Source organism: Eptatretus burgeri, chromosome 17, assembly GCF_056783735.1.
Source record: "Eptatretus burgeri isolate ZD-2024b chromosome 17, Ebu_testis_v1, whole genome shotgun sequence".
NCBI classification, from domain to species: Eukaryota; Metazoa; Chordata; class Myxini; order Myxiniformes; family Myxinidae; genus Eptatretus; species Eptatretus burgeri.
In genome coordinates, this window is record NC_140977.1 from 26,191,520 (window position 1) to 26,212,600 (window position 21,081).

A 21,081-nucleotide genomic window follows, 5' to 3' on the forward strand; every position below is an offset into this window, starting at 1 on the left:
TGTGTGTGTGTGTGTGTGTGTGTGTGTGTGTGTGTGTGTAAAACATGCTGGTGATGACTGTGCTTGGCCTCACTGTTCTCATCCCCACTCCTCCAATTCCTATCCCCCACGCCCAGACAATTTAAGTCGATACACTGTCAGATTGCATGAATGTGGTTTGCATGTATTGCAGGATTGATTTGCCAAAAGTTCTCTTACTGCATCCAAGTTGCTTGTGCACCATTTGATGAACCACACACTGTCTCCTGCAGGGAACTGATTGGAATACGGGACCGTGCCAAGGCAGAGACTGCAGTACGGGATGTCAGTGCTTCCCCGAGAAAGGGAGCCGGGTGAGTCTTGGTGTAAATTTTTTGTTGAGCATTTCTCTATTTTACTTGAAAGCAACAAGCCTGTCAAGCAGCCATTTATTGAAGCAAATCCATTCCTGCTTTTACCTTTTATTACCAATTATATAATATCACAGCTGCTCAATGATTTACATGCCATTTTGAAAACCAGTCATTAAATTGTTAAACAGTTCACACACCTCTACTGAGCTGATATTTAGTCTGCTTCCATGGCAGGAATTACACAATCTCTTGGTGGGACTGTAGCTATGGGGCTAAGTTGTTGTCAGTTTACCCCATTTGTTATTGGACCTGCATCCTGGGCCCTGCATTCCTTTGCATTTTGGTGCTACGCCGATAAGTGGTACAAGGCCGATAGCATCCGATCTCTTCCGGAAGAGGCTGGGAATTTAGACTAAACATGGCATTCGATGACAAAAGTATCAACCTGTGTCAGCACTATAATGTGCCGAACCCAAACGACTTCATGGATTCCCAAAAACAAATTAATGAAATATCTTATCACACTACTCATCCACGGCTCTTGAGGTTATTGTAACACTCTACTAAGTTTGACAAGGATTTAAAGGTTTTGATGAAGCAAACCGAGGGGCTGGTAGGATGGCCCAGATGTACATGCAATCGGCTCCAAGCCTCCGAGCTTGAGTTTGAATCCTGGCCCAGCTATAAACTGTCATCGCGACGTTCCACAAGCATGGTGATTCACCAGTATGTATGCAACAGGCAGGAGAAATATCTGCAACTGCAAGTCCCTCGGATGGACGTTAAACGGGATAGGATTAGTTGGTGGATGTTAAAGATCCCACGGTGTCCTTTGTGAAAAGTAGGTGAGCTATTACCTAAACCATGAACAAATTCCAAATTCCTGCCCCAACTTTCGTCCAACATTAAGCTGGTCGAAAAGACGTGGGCCAAGCTTCCCCTGACCAAACCCACAATAACGTGGGAATAATTGTGCCCATAAAGAGGCAGAAGAAGATGAAGCAAACTGGTCAAGCTTTCCTACGGACATCCCTGTGATTTAAAATTTAGTAAGAGTGCAGCCCCAAAACACAGGGAGAATGGGAAGTGGGCTATTTTACATTGTCCATGATTACAGGTAGGATATACGAAATGAATGCCCCCTCTATGGAGGTTCCTCACTGATGTAAGCTGTTGGCCCACCATTTTGTACATCATCCAGATCATATCCACACTCAAAATGTCTGGAGAAATGACTGCAACTGGAAGTGGCTTCTGCCTTTAACATCTAATCTTGTTTGTCATCGAGTTTGTAGAACAGGCATGGGTATATCCAGAAATGAGAAGTCTCTGCGGTCACAGGTCCATTACAACTTGCTGGGAAACTTGCTCACCTCATGGGTAATGAGGAGCACTTGCCGAACCTACAGTACCCCATCTCCATTTATCGAGTAAACATGTCCTCTTACTACAAAAACGAGGCTATGACAGCTTATAAGAATCTGGACGGTGACACAAAATTTTTAGGCGGCTGGGTTCATCGGATGCATTTGTAATTTGTAATACCAGCTTCCACCGAAGGTGGTACTATGTCAATTTTGGAGTTTCTGTGACGTCCACATTTGTTCCAAGATAGTAAGATTTACAACAGGGACAAAGCTAAATGTCTATCAACTTGTGATACTTACACATACACATACACAAACATTCCAAATGACAAACTCATGGAGGCACAGAGCGGTAGATGAAGCATTTACCAGACGTAGTGACGTGTCAACGTCACAGTCAATCGAAAAAGGAGTAAACTGGTTTGTCAGGGAAAGTCCATCTTCATATAGTTCGTCCATCTTCCAAAAATGAAAAAAAATATTTGATTTCCTTTGAACAATAACTGCTTTACATTTGGCAACAAGCTACTCCAGAGGATGGTGCACGGACACCCAAGAGTTCATATCCGGCCCCTTTCTTTGCAAACTCCTGCATAAGTACGAGTCTGATTGGGTCCATTACATGACCCTTCTGTCTCTTTCATGGAATTATAAATCAAAATCAATAATAATAAATTTCACTCCAAATTGTTTGATTAAATGACATGCTTTTCTATTTCACATTGTACGACTGCCTTTTCTTGGACACAAACATTCCAAGAAAGATCTTATATGGTGCAGGTGAAAAAGCAGAACAGGTAGAACAACTACATACAGCACTGAACTTATTAATTGATAAAAAAAATGGCGAGTTTGACATTTACGAACACAGCACAGAACTTATCAACAGATTAAAACACTTCGTCAGATGTTTGTTAACAAAGGGAGCTCCAGATATCAGATTGAGATCACATCTTCCAAGGTCGTTGGAATCTCTAACGATGCAGCCGAGTCAAGGGCCGATCATTTTCTCATTGCAGACAAGTCGGTGATCTCCCTGCCTTCGACTGCCCCCTTTCTGGTCTTACACCTTCTGCTATTTCCATGCTCTGTCCCTCAACCTCCTCTCCAGGTTTCTGCAGGGTACATCATCATCCCCCCTTCTGGTGAAACTCCCAAAATCCAGAACCACTGCTCACATCCACTCATTTGTTCCTCTTTTTTCCACCTGTGGAACCAACTTCCACATTCTCTTCAATCTAATTTTTCCCTACAGGTCTCTAAGATATCCATTCACCACCATCTCAGATCATCCCCAATTCAAAACCATAATCTTTTGCTCCAATATTTTGACACTGTTAACCTGCTTCAACCCCCCCCCCCACCCTACCCAAGCCTATCTCTTTCCAAATTCCCAATTTTTCGTTCCTGAAAGCTTGCTCTGTATCCTTCTTGTCCATCTCGCACGTCGTCTCCTACCCCTCATTCCTCCTCACTTTCCTTCATTTTTCTGAGTCTCCCTCTCATTTCTCCCTCAACCCTGCTGTTGATGTGCCCCCCCATCTTGTTCTACTGTTCATTTTATTCTGTTACATCTTGATCCATTATGGGTGATTGGCTCCTCCCCAAGCCTTGACTTTGTATCCATTAAAAAGGAAGAAAAAGACGTATATTTTTAAAGATCACAAAATGATACAAAATATAATTTACTAAATACATTACAAATGATAAAAAAATTATTAATGAAGCATTTGAATAAATATATTGTTGTGTCGATGGGCCTGCTATCACTGATCTGATGTGCTGAAGCAATTGCAGCTTCATGAATGGCTGAACTCAAAAATGGTTATGCCTGAGATGTTAGCGTGCTTACTTCCCCCCCCCTCCACCACCCCCACTCCTCCCCACCCCATCTCCCATCCTCCGGTCAGGAATGCTGATCCCGCCAGTCTCTTAAAGCAGACATCGCCAATTTTACCTCCCCCAGGGACTTACCAAAAACCGAAATGGTTTCATGCACACCACACGAGAATAGTACGGTGAGCCATGACAAGACCCATGTTCTTATGGAATTACAGGTTTATTGAAAGGAAGGACATGACAACACAAACAGAGAAATCCCAAGATGAAAGGCAGACTGTAATAATGAATGAAGATAAATAATTAAAAGCACACCCAGTATAATGAGAAGCCCTTAATGCAAGATAATATAGTCTTTGGCGCCACAAGCAGGTGATCATGCATGCACAATGGGGGGGGGGGGGGTCAGGGGAGGTTTTTCAAAAGGATACCAATCGCAGGCATCGAAATAGCTCCACTGCGAACAGGTTTCCAGTGGTGACGCCTCTTTGGTGATGCCATTTGGACCCAGTGCCTTCACAGGCAATGCCCGTACCAATTATGCGACACCTGGGATTGTGCAATAAGCAGTCTGTGCTGCCGCCTTGCTGGATGCTTCTTACCCATTGCGTCGGGAGAGGGGGGGGTGGGGAGCGTTATCACCTCAAACAGATTGCCGACACATGCAAAGTTCATCCGTCTCCTTACCCTGCCTGGAGCATCACCTGGTTCACAAAGAGAACGAAAACAAATAACGCTTTCCTACCTAATACCTACGTTAACTCTGTACCTCACACAACTTCACTCTAACAGGTCCCTGATTACAGAAAAATGATTGAACCTACGCAAATACATGGACCACGCTAACTTATCGTCGACCTAATACATACCCCTTACAACTTAACAATATTTACAGTGGTTGATAGGAAACCCCATGGAGCACGTGGGAAATCCATTAAAATGAGAGTTTTTGCATTTGAATAACAGTTTGCTTCAGTGGGTAAACAAAATGGATGTACTCGGTCACGTACGGGAAATGTGCAAGGTAAGGCGTTCATGATCTACTGGTAACGTAACATCGTATATGTATTGTTTTGTCACTCAATGTATGATGAGCATTATGATAATATGTGAAACACTCTTATAAGAAAGGTATGGAGACTCTTCCGTAAGCCTCGCACCTGTACAGAAAAAGGTAAACATTTATAGGTAAAGCTATACAGTATAAAGTTTGCATCGTGGGGATGCATTGCCAGGTTGTCTGACTGTACAGATGTGGCTGAGGACATGGATCAACTTATCTAGACCCATGACCTTGGAGAAGTTGACGGTGAACCCACTGTTTGACTGATAGGGTCGAAATTTAGATGAAGAACGGGGCTCAGATGACGATTCGGGCGAGTCGGAAAATCTATCAATCACTTACATTTTAACATGGTTTTTACTTTTGTTGAACAATGACTTCGAAGTTTGAGGTCAATATTGAGTTTAGCATATCGGGTGCTGTTGAATTAGTATCATTTATTACATCCATTAAATATTTATATAATGCTTACGGAATAGTGTTACTGTTCAATGAGCGGTTAGAATTGTGAGGAACAGATTGATCAAAAATGGTGTGTGTCATTTTGGTGCCCTAAATCCATTGGAAGAACCACTGTACATGGTGTAATTGCATCTCCCAGTAGGTTGCGCATCCTTCGGTGGACCGAGAGTGCCTCAAGGGCCACCACAAGACTGCGACTGACATGAGTGGCCACATGGCTGGTTGGGGCATGAATTTGGAATTTGTCTCGTGTGTTGGCAGTAAATCACAAACTCTTTGCAAACAGACACCTTGAGGTTTTTAATATCCACCAGCATTCAGTGCAAGTAGACAGCCCTCCAGTCCTATTTGACAGACGACGCTATTTCTCGGTTTGATGGAACACCTTGCCCAAGAACCAGCGATGTAACAGTTTCAAGTCGGTTCTAGAATTGAACCCAGACGATGCAGCTCAAAGGCAACTTTCCGGAATCTAACCCAGATGATACAGCTCAAAGGCATCTACCGTATGTTTCCTCTCCGCCAACCTGTGGGACACATATCTGACTCTAATAGGACTTGTACTTACTTCGATTTTCTCTGCTGAAGGTTTACTTTCACCTCATCAGCCTAAGAAAGCTTACATCCACCATTACAAATTCTACTGATGTCATAATCTTTAGTGTTTACTCCAAACTGTCAGAAATTATGTTCCTATGGTGTGTTGGAAAATTGATATGTTATTAGTGCTTGTCTTAGTAAGGCATTATGGAAAATGTCTGGGTAGATGGGATTAGGATAAGAGTTATGGTTCGTATAATTATCGGATACAGTGTCAGACCTGCGTGTGAAGAAAAATATTTACAGGTACTGAAAAGAAGAGCCAATGATAATACTCATAATATATTGAAGAATACAGGTTTATCAACATGTATCATCTGAAAACGACAGAATGAATGAATATAGAGGTGACACCGGGTCCAAGCAAGGAGCGTTATTAGTACGAGGCGGAGCAAAGCCAGGTCGAGGCGGTTTATTCCTGATACGTGAAACATCCCGCAACCCACATCCACATTAAACAGCCTTTTTGGAACGCCGGCCACATTTTCCATCCAATCATTTAACATTGAGAAAGAAAAATTATGCATGAGTCGGCACTCCTACGTTGAAAGTTTTGTGTCAATCGATCAAGCGGTTGCAGAGAAAACGAATTTAAAAGTGAATAAAGGTGAAAAAGTGAGAGCCTCCGCTGACGTTCCACAACATGGTCAAGGATGGTCGTGGATTCCTATTACCAGTTTAAAGATTTGGATGGTCACGTCCCAAGAGAGGGTATTGACTTGTCCAAATTGAGGAGCACGCTCTACTAATTGAACTGCAGCACATCGTGGGGTTTCGTTTGTAAGAGGTGCAGTTGAATATTGTGGGCAGCTGGAAAGAGGTGAGACTGCAGGACACATAATGGAGTCTTCATCGAATGTCATACATCAGATGATTATAACTTGCATGCCAATTGGGTAAGGGGTTCGTTGTTGTTGTCTGGCAAGCGCGACATCAGCTGGAGATGCACTATGGATTATGGACTGGAGTCGGGCACCACATGGGGTAGGTAGACAGACCTGCCTCTCTCTTCGCAAACTGCGTATTCTGTAGGCAAAACGTATGATCCATGAAAATTGTGCAGCAAAAAATTATTTAAAATAATATTTTATTACTTTGTGGCTTCCCACCCCCCCACCGTTTTCACGCCCAATAGTCCAGCAGCGTAGTCTGATATTTCAGATCAATTATTCAAATTTTCATAAAAGCACCAAAATTGGTACACATGTAGAATAATGCATTATTGTACATGTGTACCAATTTTGGTGCTTTTATGCAAATTTGAACAATTGGTTTGCAATGCTGCAGTACTACAAGCAGCACCTTTACTGTTTACATCAACCCAGCTCAATGCATGCCGTCAGTGTCCTCGCCACGCAAGCACAGCTTCAAACTCGGGAGAAGGCCAATTCTAAAATGGCATCAAAGCCAAAGGGTCATAACTCGTGCGATCAAACAAAGTCCACTCCATATTAAAGTGCACAACATGTACAACCAGAACGGCAGTTGGGAGAATGCATACCTCCACCAGGCTGAGCAGTTTACGTTTTGTATCCCACTGATAGGCCAAATCTGGATTCGGGCTTAACCCAAAATCGGATTGGCTTATTCTTGTCACCTACCACATTCATCCACCAAATTTTGTCATAATCCGTTCACAACGTTTTGAAATATCATGCTGTGAGTTTTTGGCTCCATCTCTCAATTATGAAGAATCACTTAAAAAAAAAATGTTTGAACAATTCTTGTATCCGAAGCCGGATCTTCACCAAAATCGAATCAATTCGTCCTTGTCACACACCCAACTTGTCCACCAAATTTCATCCAAATCCGTGCATCACCTTTTGAGATATCCTGCTCACAAACAGATAGACAGATGAAGAAACAGGGGTGAAAACAACCTCCATCCATCTTCGGTGGCGGAGGTAATAAACAAGTGATTCGGTTTCAAAAAGACGGCAGAAGGCGAAACAGTTGAACTTCCTACCTGAGACGGACGTCCCAAAGTGTTTACATCGACGTGTATGTTTTTCTTAACCCCCTTGTATTTGTGCACACCTCGGAACCATAATCCAAACGATTTCATTTCCTGCAAAGGGTTTTCATAAAATAAATATTAAATACAATTGGGGTAGGCAGGTTGAATCACCCTTGCTCAGCCAAATGAAGATCCACTTACCACTTCCCCCATATAAAAGCTCTTTGGAAGAGAGGAGTGAAGAAACTTGAACATTCGGACATGGTTAATTTGCTGCCTTCTGCATCACTTAACACAGAAGCTTAAACACCCTTTGTCGATTTCAATTGTGGAGGAAAACTGATCAATAAAGGAGGAAGTATGATTGGGCCTGAATTTGGATCAGCGGGTTATGAATCCAAGAAAAATAAACTTGTGCTTTCTCACAACCGTCTCACCAGCAAAGGTCGCATCGATGAGGAGACGGTCGTGGAGAGGATGTTTTAAGCTTCGCTTCTTACCTCCGATACAATCCCTCTGAGTTCTCAAGGTAATTCTAGTAGGGTACGGGCCCACACAAGCCGTGGAAGGTGACACGCAGGCTTGCCGCTTTCACAGAGGACTGTCACCGCGGGACCTTTTCCAAGTTCACACCTGTTTGAAGAGCATTCAGAATGCCGTTGGTCATAGTTGACCATAATGTGGACATGAGCTTGGCAAGCAACTGTCACAGTGCAGTGATGGTGATGAAGGAAAACATGATCGATTATCTCCTCGGGTTCTTGGCCCATGGGGTGTCAGGTAGCAACCATTCTGTCAAAGATTGGTCAAAAAAAAATGTTGCTTTTCCTTTTGGAACTGCATTTGTCAGTATTTTTTTGGTTTTTTTTGTTCCAATTTATGGTTTCCAATAAAATTAATGAGGTAATTCTGGTAGTGTCGACATCGAGGTGATTGCAACCAAGTGAAAAGATATCCATTGGGAATTATGATGGAACACCACTCAAAGGGTGTGCAATGATCACTGCAAATTGTGTTCGTTGTTTGGATGCAGCATATGGCTGCGGGTTAGAATCGGTGCTCACAGGGGTGTGGCAGTGCAGTTGATACAGTGTCCTCTAGATTATGGCAACAATTTGTAATTTGTTGAGGATGCCGGCAATATCTCGTCGACTCTTCGTGAAGGACACCGTGGGATCTTCCACATCCACCAACTAATGCCAACAGATGGGACACACAGTTGAACAGCCATCCAAAGGAAGACACGCACATTGCTGAAACACCAAGATGATAGTTTATAGCTGAGCAGGATTCAAACCCAGACGAGACAGCTTTGAAGGGAATGACTCAAATTGTGAAAGTTTCTTTTATTTATTAAACACCAGGGTAGTCCCAGCCTCCTGTTTACCGCTGTGTTCCGTTTTGGATTGCTTGTTGCATCATCACACGCAACCTTTAAGGGGCATTTTTCATTTAACGGTTGTCCGTGTTTAACTCCAAGAACTGATCCGATAAACAAATGAAACACTCGAAAAGAAATGTCATTAGTTAGGATTCTTTTTTGGAGACTGGGAATAGGGGGCAGTAAATACAGACCCAAGTCTCATGAGTCAGATGATGAAATACCTTGTTGAAAATCACACGGTTCTAATGCTGATCTCGTGTTTCGCGGTGGTAGTGGAGGTTGTCTGCCTGATAATTCCCGCCGGATAATGTCAGACAAATGACAGCGTGGTGGATATTTATGGCGAGAGATGAATTTTACTATTTTAGTTGACCAAAGGCAGATGGGGAGGAATTTTGACAGACGTGTGGAACGCATGTTATTCGCCGCCAGCGAACGCAAGGTGTATCGTTAAGTTTATTGAATGATGTGTAATCTATCTTCTTTTTGCCTTTGGGTGTTTGGCGACGCCCTTTCTTGAGCATTCAAACGAAGCGAGTAATTATTTTTACTACTTTGTATCACGATTGTATTTGTAATTAATTTCAACAACATTGGCATGTTTGGAGTGAGCGACTCAAGGTGGTCTAAGTGGTCCTATGAACACATTGTTTTATTATACCAAAAGGAAAGAAAACAAAATACCGAGCGTAAACCATCGGTACAGTCTGAGCAAGGGACATTGTGGAGACCACATGTGTAGTTTATCACGAAGAGGAGGAATTGCCAAGCATTGTTGCATTCCTGGAAATTAATCAGATCTTCAGGCAGGGTGGTCCACATAGCTGCTGGGGTTTCTGAAGAAATCGCTGATCTTAGGCAGTTCAATGGTGTTGCAGATACTCCGATGACCCTCCGCCGCAAGAAGCGGTTATTTTAAAAGATCACCCTTACGATTGATCTTTGAGACGCTTGCTATCATAAATATACTCTTGAAGAAAGGCGTTTTGAGCTGGGGTATAAATCCAACAAGGAAATCGTTATTGGTGCTCACAGTGAATTCTGAAGCTCATTGCTAATTCATTTTTCAGTTATCTCTGCAGTATCATCTGAGGATGTTGAAGTGTTATCGACTTGACATTCTTATCTTGATCCTCAACAGATGTTGTGTAGGATTCTACTTCCTGCGTTTAGCCATCATTATTGCATCAATTCTTGAATCATTGAATCAATTCTTCCTTGTCACACACTGAACCTGTCCACCAAGTTTCATCCAAATCAGTGCGCAACTTTTTGAGAAATCATGCGATATATCGTTTTGGTCCCATCTCTCAATGGTGAAGAATCATTTTTTTTAATTTTTTTAGTTCTCCTCTCTGGATCCGGATGTGGATCTTCACCAACATCGAATTAATTTGTCCTTTTCACTGACCCAACCTGTCCACCATGTTTCATCTGAATCCGTCCACAACGTCAAAAATATTATAACTAGAAGAATACTCTTCGATGTTGCGATGACACCAGATATGACTTGGCCACGTAATTATTTTTTTTTGTATACCTTGTTGAGGCTCGTATGAGAGCTAACACATAACACACAGCAAATGGGGTATGCGACAAGAGGGGCAGGAGTGGGAAGGACAAAACAGTGGGGAACAGAGACATTAGGAGATCTGTGGAAGAGAGAGGAATGGGGTGGGGAACATGGAGAATAGAAGATGGACATTACAGGGACTTTCAGGAAGGAAAGCAGGGAATTTGAAGGAGGTAGGCTTGGGTGGATTATCGGGGGTAGAAAAGATTGAGGATTTGGATGGGGGGGGGTGGTGTGATAGGTGGTGGTGAACAGCTTTTTTGAAGGTCTGGAGGGAAGAATGCGATTGAATAGAGTGAGGGAGTTTATTCCAAAGGTGGGAAAAAGAGGAATGAAAGAGTGAAGGTGAGCAGTGATTCGTGATTTTGGTAGTTTTGCCAGAAGGGGGTTGTTGGCGGACCTTGAGCGCCCTGCGGAAATGTGGTGGGGACAAATCGCAGAGAGATCAGGGGGGTGAGGCTGGAGACGAGATGGTAGAAGACAGAAAGACCACCGACCAGTCTAAGGTGAGAGAGTGAGAGGCCCAAAGACTCAGCCTCATTGCGGGAGATGGCAATGATCCGAAATGCCTTGGTTTCCACAGGGTGAAGCCGAGAAAGGTGGGAGGCAAGAGCACCAGCCCAGAGGGGAGAGCAGTACTCCATCAGGCTGTGGACAAAAGCTTTGTAAGTGGTCAGGAGCTCAGGTGGGCCGAGGAAGGACTTTGCATGACGGAGGATTCCCAGTCGGCGATTGGCTTTGGAGGCGAGGTTTGAAAGGTGGCTTTCTCAGGAAAGATCATGGCAGATAGGGGGGGGTCGGTTCTAAATGGTCCTTTCAGAGAGACAGAGTGAGAGTGTGAGATTTGTCTGGATTGAAAGACATGTGCCACGTGTTGGACCCATTTGTGATTTTATCCAGATCTGCAGTGAACGAAGAAGCTGCTGCTTGCCAGTCTGAGAGATGACAGATGGTACGGCAGAGGGTGGAGTCATCAGCAAGTGATAAAGAGGATTTTCCAGTGAGTCGGAGAGATCTTTTATGAAAACCAGAAAAAGAACAGGGCCCAGAATGCTACCTTGAGGAACTGCAGCCTAGACAGGAAGAGGGGATGAAAGAACTCCATTTAGGGCCACAAGGTGACTGCGACAGGAGAGGAAGTCTGCGAGCCATGAGTGGAGATGGCATTGGATACCATAGCAAGAGAGTTTGGTGAGCAGGGAAGGTTGCCAGACCATGCAAAAGCACACGTTATGTCTCGGGATACAGCTCTGATTTCATGCCCGGCATTGAGGACTTCCATCCATTGTTGAGAGAGCAGAAGCAGCATATCCGGGGTAGAGTGACCTGGTCTGAAACCAAATTGATGATCGGAAATCAAGCCATTGGAGAAGAGGACGGATTTAATGTCTGAAGCAATGATGGATTCCATAACCTTGCTGATGATTGGGAGAAGGCTGATTGGTCTGAAGTTGCAGGGATCTGGTTTTGCACCTTTTTTATGCAGGACAGTGATGTTTGCAGATTTCCAAGCAGATGGCAGATGACCTTGAGCAAATGAGAGGGTGAATAGAACAGACAGAGGGTGAGCAAGAACAGAGGAGCAGGCTTTGAGGACACGTGGGCTTAATGCCATCTGGACCGGATGCAGAATCTGAGTCGAGGTTTGACAGCAAACTCTCCACCTTTTCAGGAGAAAAGGACACAGAGTCCAGGGACAGTTGGGTGTGACTGGGTAAGGTGGGTAGAAAAAGTGATAGGTTTTGGACACAAGATTTAGCTGCAAACACCGAGTTTACGCATTCAGCTTTTTCACGTGCGGTATCAGCAGTGCGGCCATTTGAGGTAAGGGAGGGGATGGAGGGGGAACATACACCAGAACCAGATTTGATTTGACACCACCAGGATTTTGAGGAGGGAGAGAGGTTTGACAGTTCAGACTTGAGCTTAGAAAGATGTTGTTTTCTGGCTCTCCTGAGGGTAGATACACACTTGTTCCGAGCTTTGTGGAAAGAACTGAGATTGCCCTCAGTTGGGTTTGCTTTCCGTGAGGCAAAGGCAAGTTGCTTCAGGACAACTGCCTCGCCACAAGCTTCAGTGAACCATCGGCAGGAGGAAGTGTGGGACAACTGAAGACGAGAGGGGATAAATCTGTGCATGAGGGAGAGCAAGTTTCTTTGAAAGAATTCCCAGGATGAGTTGATGTTTGAGAAAGTAGTGATAGGAGACCAGTCTAAGTTTGATAGCTGTTTGGAGACCCTGCCAGTCGGCCTAAGTGAAATACCAGACTTTATGGTGCTGAGATGGTTCTCTGATAACAGCCAGAGAGATGTCCACTTTGACAAGGACGTGGTCAGAAGAACCAACTGGAGCGAAGGAAGAACAGCAGATATTTTCAGGGAAATTTGTCAAAATCAGATCCAGAAGAGATGGAGTACTATTGGTTGAGATCCGGGTTGGGAAGTTTACCGATTGAGTCAGTCCCAATGAGTCGCAGAAACCTTTTGCTGAGGTGCCATGACAGGTGAGAGAGGTACCCACACCAAGCCAACTGGCATGATGACAATTTAAGTCGCCACATAAGAGGAAGAGAGAGTTTGGATGAGAAGATAGAAGTTGGTCCATGTTTTCGGATAGTGAGGTGGAAATGGAGTCATCACTGTTCGGTGGATGGAACAGTACACATATAAACATGAGGTGGGAGTGGAGGGGAAGCCGTAGCCAGAGGTATTCCTGGGGGTGTGGGGGAGTGAGAGCAGTGCATGGAGAGTGAGGAATAGAGTCTTTGATGAAGAGAGCAGCTTCTCCACCAGGGCGAGGCTCAGGTCTGTCATACCAGAGGAGGGAGTAACCAGAGAGAGATACTTGGGAGTCAGACACGTCTTGTTGGAGGAAAGTTTCTGTAAGGCAAATTATGTCTGGTTTGTCAGTGGCAACCTGTATGGAAAGATCTGTAAGGTTTGAGTGAAGGCTCCGGATATTTGATATCCACAATGTTAATGAAGAGGGAGGGTAGGAGGCTTTGGGTGCAGAGGGTGGGAGGGGATGGGGAGGGTAGGACTAGCGACGAGGGGGCAGAGGTAAGGAGGGTTGTTGAAAGAGTGTGGGGGATTGCAGAATAGCTAGGGGAGGGGGCTGGATGAGGAGGAGAAAAGGCTCTGTGGTGCTGGGGGAGAGGGGGACAAGAGAGGGGGCAGAAAGGCAGTTCAGGATTTGAGGGGGTGGAGTGAAGAGATAGAGGTGAAAGGGCAGTGGAAGGAGGCAGCTTTGTGGATGAGAGGGTGGGAGCAACTTTGAGAAGGTTGAGTGAGGGGGGTGAATGGTGGGAGAAGGGGGAGTGGGGAGAGTTGAGGGAGAAAGTTGAGGGAGAGTTTTTGAGAGAGGTGAGAGGGAGGATTGGAGGGAGAAGAGTGATGGTTGTTTTGAGAGGGAGAAGTGAGAGGGGTGAGTTGGCACTGAAATTGGAAAAAAAAGAATGGTTGATGGAAAGCGAACATTCATAGTGAATTGGTAAAACAAAAAAAAAAATCGATTCTGTCGGACCACTAACTCCACCATTGGTGAAGTTTCGTGAAGATCGGCTTGAAATCTTGACCTGCAGGTGATTAAAGGTGAGCGATCAACAAACTTGTGAAAAAAAACAACTACCAAGTAACGAATTGGGGTGAAAACATAACCTTTGTCCACCTGAGGTGGCAAAGGTAAAAAGCTCCCCAAAAGCTCCCAAAGCTCCTAATTCATTGCATACAAATGATGAAAGTAGAAAAAAAAAGATGAGGTATTTCTACTACAACTACCTGCATTAAAGGCTGCCATTCTTCCCATCTTATGGGGTCAGTCAGGGAAAGTTTTTGTCCCAAGTCTTCCACGAACTGGCTGGCCAGACATGCCGTTCGACTGATGGTACTTTGGTCAGGAATTTGTCATTTGTTCATGGTGCCGACGATAACTCTTCTACTCCTCCTGAAAGACCCCGTGTGATATCTTGCATCCACCAAATAATGCTCGTCGATGGGACACGTGGCTTGAAATCCATCCATGGGATGATGCACATTGTGATGCAACACCATGCCTGTGAAGAACCGGTGCGAAAGTTTCGAGTTGGGTTGTGAATCAAGTCCAGGCTCAACAGCTCAAAGGTAGTTAAGTGTGCTATCTCTGCAACATTCTGTTTAAACTGTTAAGATAACCTAAGATAATACCAGATTCAGTGGTGCATTGGTTAGAGCATCCTCTCAGAGTCTGGGAGGTCGGTCGTTCAAATCCTGGCTGAGTTATACCAAAGAGTTTAAAAATGGTATGTGCTGCTTCCTTGCTTAACGTTCAGAATTTACAAGGATAAGAGAAAGTACAATCCCCATTCAGGTTGTCATCCACGGGGAGGAGGAAATTCCTTTTGTGAAAATGCCCCGCTGAATGCAGTGAGAAGGCGGTGCCATTGATGTTGGCGTCACTGGTACCCAGAGTGCACCAGGAAGTCATGGCACTTCCCTCAAGCTCAGTGGCTGTGCTTGGCTGGTCTAACACTAACAGTCTTTGTGTTGTGTCTCGTGTCGTCGTCTGCATGCCCATGTTTATGAGTTGTGTGGCAGCTCCACCACAAGCCTTCAATCCTATTATAATAAACAAAAAACATTATGAAAACACTAAAGGAGGGGAGGGGATAAAGCACATAAAGAGCAGAGGGTGCAAGACCAGAAAAGAGGTGATAGAAGACAGAGACCACTGACCTATGATGTGAAAGTGATTGGCCCATAGACTCAGGTTCTGCATGGGAAATTCCAATGATCTTGAAGGCTTCTCTTTCCATGGCATCAAGCAGAGCAAGATGTGAGGCAGGGGATCCAGCCCAGAGGGGAGAGCAGTACTCCATCAAGTGAAGGATGAAGGCCTTGTAGGTGGATAGGAGCTCAGGTGTGCCAACGAAGGACTTTGTATGACAGAGAATTCCCAGTCGGCGGTTAGCTTTGGAGGCCACTTTGAAATGTGGTTCCACTACGAAAGGTCATGGATGATCGTGAGACCCAGGAGTTTGAATGACTGAACCTCCTCAAGGGAATTGTGAAGAAAGTACATAGGTGGGTTTCCAGGCGGTCCTTTCGGAGTGAGATAGTGAGAGTGTGAGATTTGTCAGGATGGAAAGACATTCCAAGTGTTTGACAATCTTGTGATTTTGTCAAGGTCTGAAGGATGATGAGTAGTGATAAGCGGGATTTGGTAAGGGGTCACAATTCATGGACCAAGCTGTGAAGTTTTCTGTTCTCAGAGTTTTGTGTCTCTTTGTTTATGTGTTTGTATGTTTCAGAGTGTGCGGGCAGTGTGTCAGGTCGGAGTGTGTGTGGCTGTGTGTGTGCATGTCTCCGGCTCTCTATCACCTTGAAAGTCCAGTGGATTCCACATATGGATGTATCAAATATCACGTGAACAGTCACGAAAATCTGTCCTTTTTATTACCTCCACCACCTAGGGTGGAGGTTTTGTTGTTATCATTGTTTGTCTCTCTGACTGTGAACATGGTATCTCAAAAAGTTTTGGTCGGATTCAGATGAAACTCGGTGGATGAGTTGGCTGGGTGACAAGAACAAGCTGAATAGATCTTGGTTCAGGTCCAGATCCGGCCTTTCAGTGGATACAAATCCTAAACTGTTCAGCCTTGCGGAGGTATGCACTCAACCGAGTGCCGCTCTGGTATTAATGATAACAATAATAATAATAACAATAAAAATAATTTTTTATTTAGTGCTTTTCAACTACAAGGAAATCTCAAAGCGCTGAACAAGGGGAAAATGAGTTGGTCAAGTAAGAAAAGAAAGAAAAAAATAGAAATATGATCCGAATCAAAGTTGAATCGTGTTCAATATGTTTTGCCCCTCTCGGTTACCCTCTTGCTGCTTGCATTGGGGGGGGGGAGAGGGGGGGTGATGAAGCGTTTCATATTTCATTTCTGTTTTTGTTTTTTCCATGAAACAAACATTCTATGAGCATTTTACCAGTTTATTGGATGAGTCACATATTGTAAAATGCAAGAGCCCACGATGCCTTCCAAAAGAGCATGTACCCGGGCCAAATTCACATTCTGTTACCCAGACTGTCAATGGCAAGGCAATGGTAAACCACCTAGTGCTGAAAGACTGCTGTAGCACCACCAAATCTCAAGGATGGTTTGCCAGTAAAGGGGTTTACATGGGAGGTGGGGGGGGGTGGAGGGTGAGGGGTGCTGTTAAAGTGTAGGAGGGGCCTGTGTTGCAGGGGGCCATAGTAAATTGGTGGGATGGGAGTAGTATAGCAGGGGTTACCCTGAGAAGGTAGAATGAGGGTGGGTATACTGGTGAAGGTGGGGTAGGTGGACGTTGGGGTGGTGATTACATGAGGAATGATACATTGAACTAGAGGAAGGTGTTGTGTATTCAATTAATGATGTATTCTTTGAAATATAGTCCTTTGTATGTTTCTATTCTTTTTTTTACTTCTGCTTCAAAATATTACTGTTTTGGTAATCGTTAATTATTATTTTTATTGTTATTACCATCATATATTTTTGAAATTAGACACAATATCTAAACAACCTGCATTACCTGAAATATGTGAGAGCGCTGTATATGGATATTCAAGGCATTACATGTATACCAAGGTAGAAAAAGAGAATATTAATGAGCTACAGGGAAAACAGAGACAGAGATTGAGAGCGAGATCCATTAGAAGGAGTGTGTGTGTGTGTGTGTGTGTGTGTGTGTGTGTGTGTGTGTGTGTGTGTGTGTGTGTGTGTGTGTGTGTGTGTGTGTGTGTGTGTGTGTGTGTGTGTGTGTGTGTGTGTGTGTGTGTGTTAAGACCACACGCACGAGCTCATGCTCACAGTACAGGAAACCACAAGATGTGGTCATGAGATTGAACCACCATACGTACCCAGAGATTGTAATTTCAACAGCATCCTGGCATGTGGCCAGAATATGGTGGTTTGACTCGGTATAAGAGGTTATCGGTGCTTTTTTCCTCAATCGGCAGTACTGTGGGACGATAAGGCGGTTGCTTTGTCTACACTGGTCCGATGGGTCCGATAAGGTTTTTCTTTCTCTCTTTCTCTCTCTCCATCCCCTTTTTCACTCTCCCCCTTGTGACCTTGATCAAAAAGAGAACCATAACCCAAACCCTGAGAAACACCAGGATGACAGTTTATTATCTGGGCTGAAATTCGAACCCAGGCACAGACAGCTTAAATGCCATAGACTTGAAATTGTGAGTGTTTTTTATTTGCTAAACAGCCAATAGTCCCAACCTGAGGGACGTGAGAGTGGTAGAAAGGCAAGGGAGACGTAATTTTTTGAGGGGAAAAAGAACAAGAAGCACACCATATCTTTCCCTTTTAATTTTGATTTAGGGGAGAAAAATATATCTGGAGATAAACAGCAAGTTGCAAATTCAAGAAAAAAATTGCACCTCCTGCTCCAGCGTCCCAGCTCAACGTATTGTCTGCCGCTGTTTTCCATTTTGGATTGCTTATTGTTGGGTCACACACAATGTTTAAGGGACATTTTTAATTTAACGGATATACGTGTTTATCTCCCAAAAGAAGATTAAACGCTTGAAAAATAGGACTCATTTTGTGCAGTGTGGGAAGAGGGGGCAGTTAACCGCCCCTTTGAAGTTAACCTCCCCTTTGAATCTTCTCTGTAAAGAATCATGCTCTACTTGTACTATTTTTATTCCGCATGCAGAATGGAAATTAATAGAAAGGTCCCACAGTCTCCACGGGACTACATAGAGTGCAAGTCGTCGTCGCACAATCCTCTCCGACCTCAAACAAGGAAATGGGGCCATTTGTCCCATTGTTGCCGTGTTGCATTGTTGGGTTGATTTCTCGCTACAGCTCCAAACATCAATCTTTTCGATGTATCCCAGAACCCACAACCATCTGCAAGAGATGTAAAGTAATTCCTCAGATGGACGTGAAGGTTGGTGTCCTATCTGCTACGATTAGTTGGTGGATGTGAAAGGTCCTCTGGTGTGTTTGACAAAGATAGACAAGTTATCTCTGCCCAGTGAGGAATTTCCAAATTCCAGCCACCTTCAGTCCAACATCGGGCCTGGTCAGCCAGTTCGTGCAAGACTTGGGCTAATCGTACACACACCATGAACTGCTGAACCTAACTTAAAGGTAATAAAGGTCGAAGGGTGTAGAGGTGGAGGGGGAGGGAGATAGTAATTCTAACCAGATGGAGTTATCAGTTATTTGATTAAATGGATGTGGATATGATGTGAACAGTTATTCAGTAAATAGTTTATTTTATTTGTATTTCCTCTTTTAGAATAGCTCGCGTGAAAGATCAGTGGAGGCCTATGTTTCCACTTGCAAATCGAGGCATGTTCTGCATATCTTGCCTTGTAAGACATCCTCCATTATGTGTGCCTGTTGAGAGATATTGTTGATATCTAAATGTTGATATCAAAGTGAACCACATTTTCTAATTTTCAAATTAAGTTATTTATTTATTTTTATTTCCAGAATAGCATCCGGTTCACCAAACTAGCTGCCACTCTGATGCTTTGGCGGGAAGGTGCTACATCATCGACTCTGCTATCTGCTTTCATTCACTTGTGGATGTTAAATATTCCTTGGTGGCCTTTAAAAAAGTGTAGGTCATTGTGTACTAATTTCCCAGCCAAAGTTTAGATTGGAGAGTTTTTCTGAAGATATTACTTTGACAGTACCTGGTATCATCTCAAGGGTGAGTAAGAAACCAGCATGAAGGGCGTGCTTCCATTCAGCGAGTTACAAATGCATAGCTCCGGTGGACAAACACGCCACGTCTTGCTCATCGCATTCCAATTTTTTTGATATATTCATTTTCTTCTTGCTTTCCTCTCACCATCTCTGTGAGCGTGTTTCAGCTTTGAGGGTACTCAGGCACGTGCGTGTGCATGCAAGCCCACCCGCTGTCTTTGTGACTGATGCGCAGACAAAATAGCTCACAGAGGGCAGTGACTTGTTTAAGTGGGCAAGTCTCAGCAATAGTGGTCATGAAGGCAGGGGGTGGGCTAAGTGCACACCTTGCTCAGGTAGTTTGTCTAGCTACTTTTTCTCTACCTGTCCGTCTGCCTGTCTCTCCAAAGGTGATGGAAACCAGAGGTTGCCACTCCATGGGCGTTTTGAAAAAAAAACTTATGCTTTCATCAAAAAGCTGTGGTCTGCTTGGATTCCTCATTTGCAAGTAGGCCTAACTCCAATAAGCACTTCAATTTCAGTGTTTCAGCCACTTCATCAGGAGTTAATTTTGCTGTTTGGTTATATTACAGGGGAGTGCAGTGGAGAAATAATGACAAGGAAGAGAAAGAAGAAAGAAGAGGAGAGGGGAAATAAGGGAGAAAGAGCGGAGAGAGAGAGAGAGAGAGAGAGAGAGAGAGAGAGAGAGAGAGAGAGAGAGAGAGAGAGAGAGAGAGAGAGAGAGAGAGAGCGGAGAGAGAGAGAGAAAGAGACAAGAGAGAGAGGGAGAGAGAGAGAGAGAAAGAGCGGAGAGAGAGAGAGAAAGAGCGGAGAGAGAGAGAAAGAGCGGAGAGAGAGAGAAAGAGCGGAGAGAGAGAGAGAAAGAGCGGAGAGAGAGAGAGAGAGAGAAAGAGCGGAGAGAGAGAGAGAAAGAGCGGAGAGAGAGAGAGAAAGAGCGGAGAGAGAGAGAGAAAGAGCGGAGAGAGAGAGAGAAAGAGCGGAGAGAGAGAGAAAGAGAGAAAGAGAGAGAAAGAGAGAAAGAGAGAAAGAGAGAAAGAGAGAAAGAGAGAAAGAGAGAAAGAGAGAAAGAGAGAAAGAGAGAAAGAGAGAAAGAGAGAAAGAGAGAAAGAGAGAAAGAGAGAAAGAGAGAAAGAGAGAAAGAGAGAAAGAGAGAAAGAGAGAGAGAGAGAGAGAGAGAGAGAGAGAGAGAGAGAGAGAGAGAGAGAGAGAGAGAGAGAGAGAGAGAGAGAGAGAGAGAGAGAGAGAGAGAGAGAGAGAGAGAGAGAGAGAGAGAAAGAGATTGATTGATTGATTGATTGATTGTTGGGGTGAATTCACTTTTTTGTATGTGTACATGAACAGCCATTAATATGACAGGTTCAAATCAGAAAATATCACAAATACATCGGCAATTAGAATTTTCAACCTGCTCTTTAACTGTACAAATTTACTTTAACATTTTGGAGAGGATTCAGTGTGGATAGAGATTAGAAATTGCAAGAACAGTCAGAAACTTATAAGATGATTTTACAAAGCTCCTGGTGTGCAAGAGCAGGAACGAATGGTGTATGGAGAATACGGGACTTTCAAAATGACGTATGATTTGCTAATAGGCCTTTTGTGAGTGCGCTGTGTGTGCGTTTGCACTGACTCAGTTCTGTTCATGAAGCACTTTTCATCTGCCATTACTAGCTTGAAATCTGTAATTCAAATCATCTTAATAACATCATTTTCAGCATGGACACAAAAGAGTGGCACTTTCAAAATGGTTAACTATGTTTGTTCTGTTCCTGAACACAAATCGGACTCATGTAAATATAGAAATGT

General features: G+C 43.9%; 1 protein-coding gene across 2 annotated transcripts in view; it reads left to right on the forward strand.

The window, feature by feature from the left end:
- LOC147009592 (uncharacterized) overlaps positions 1-21,081 on the forward strand; it is a 270,091-nt gene that overhangs the window by 73,034 nt on the left and 175,976 nt on the right. For both annotated transcript variants that reach the window (XM_085862391.1, XM_085862392.1), the window contains exon 3: positions 252-332. In XM_085862391.1, the coding sequence (XP_085718517.1) occupies positions 252-332 (81 nt within the window). The remainder of the gene's footprint in view (positions 1-251; positions 333-21,081) is intronic.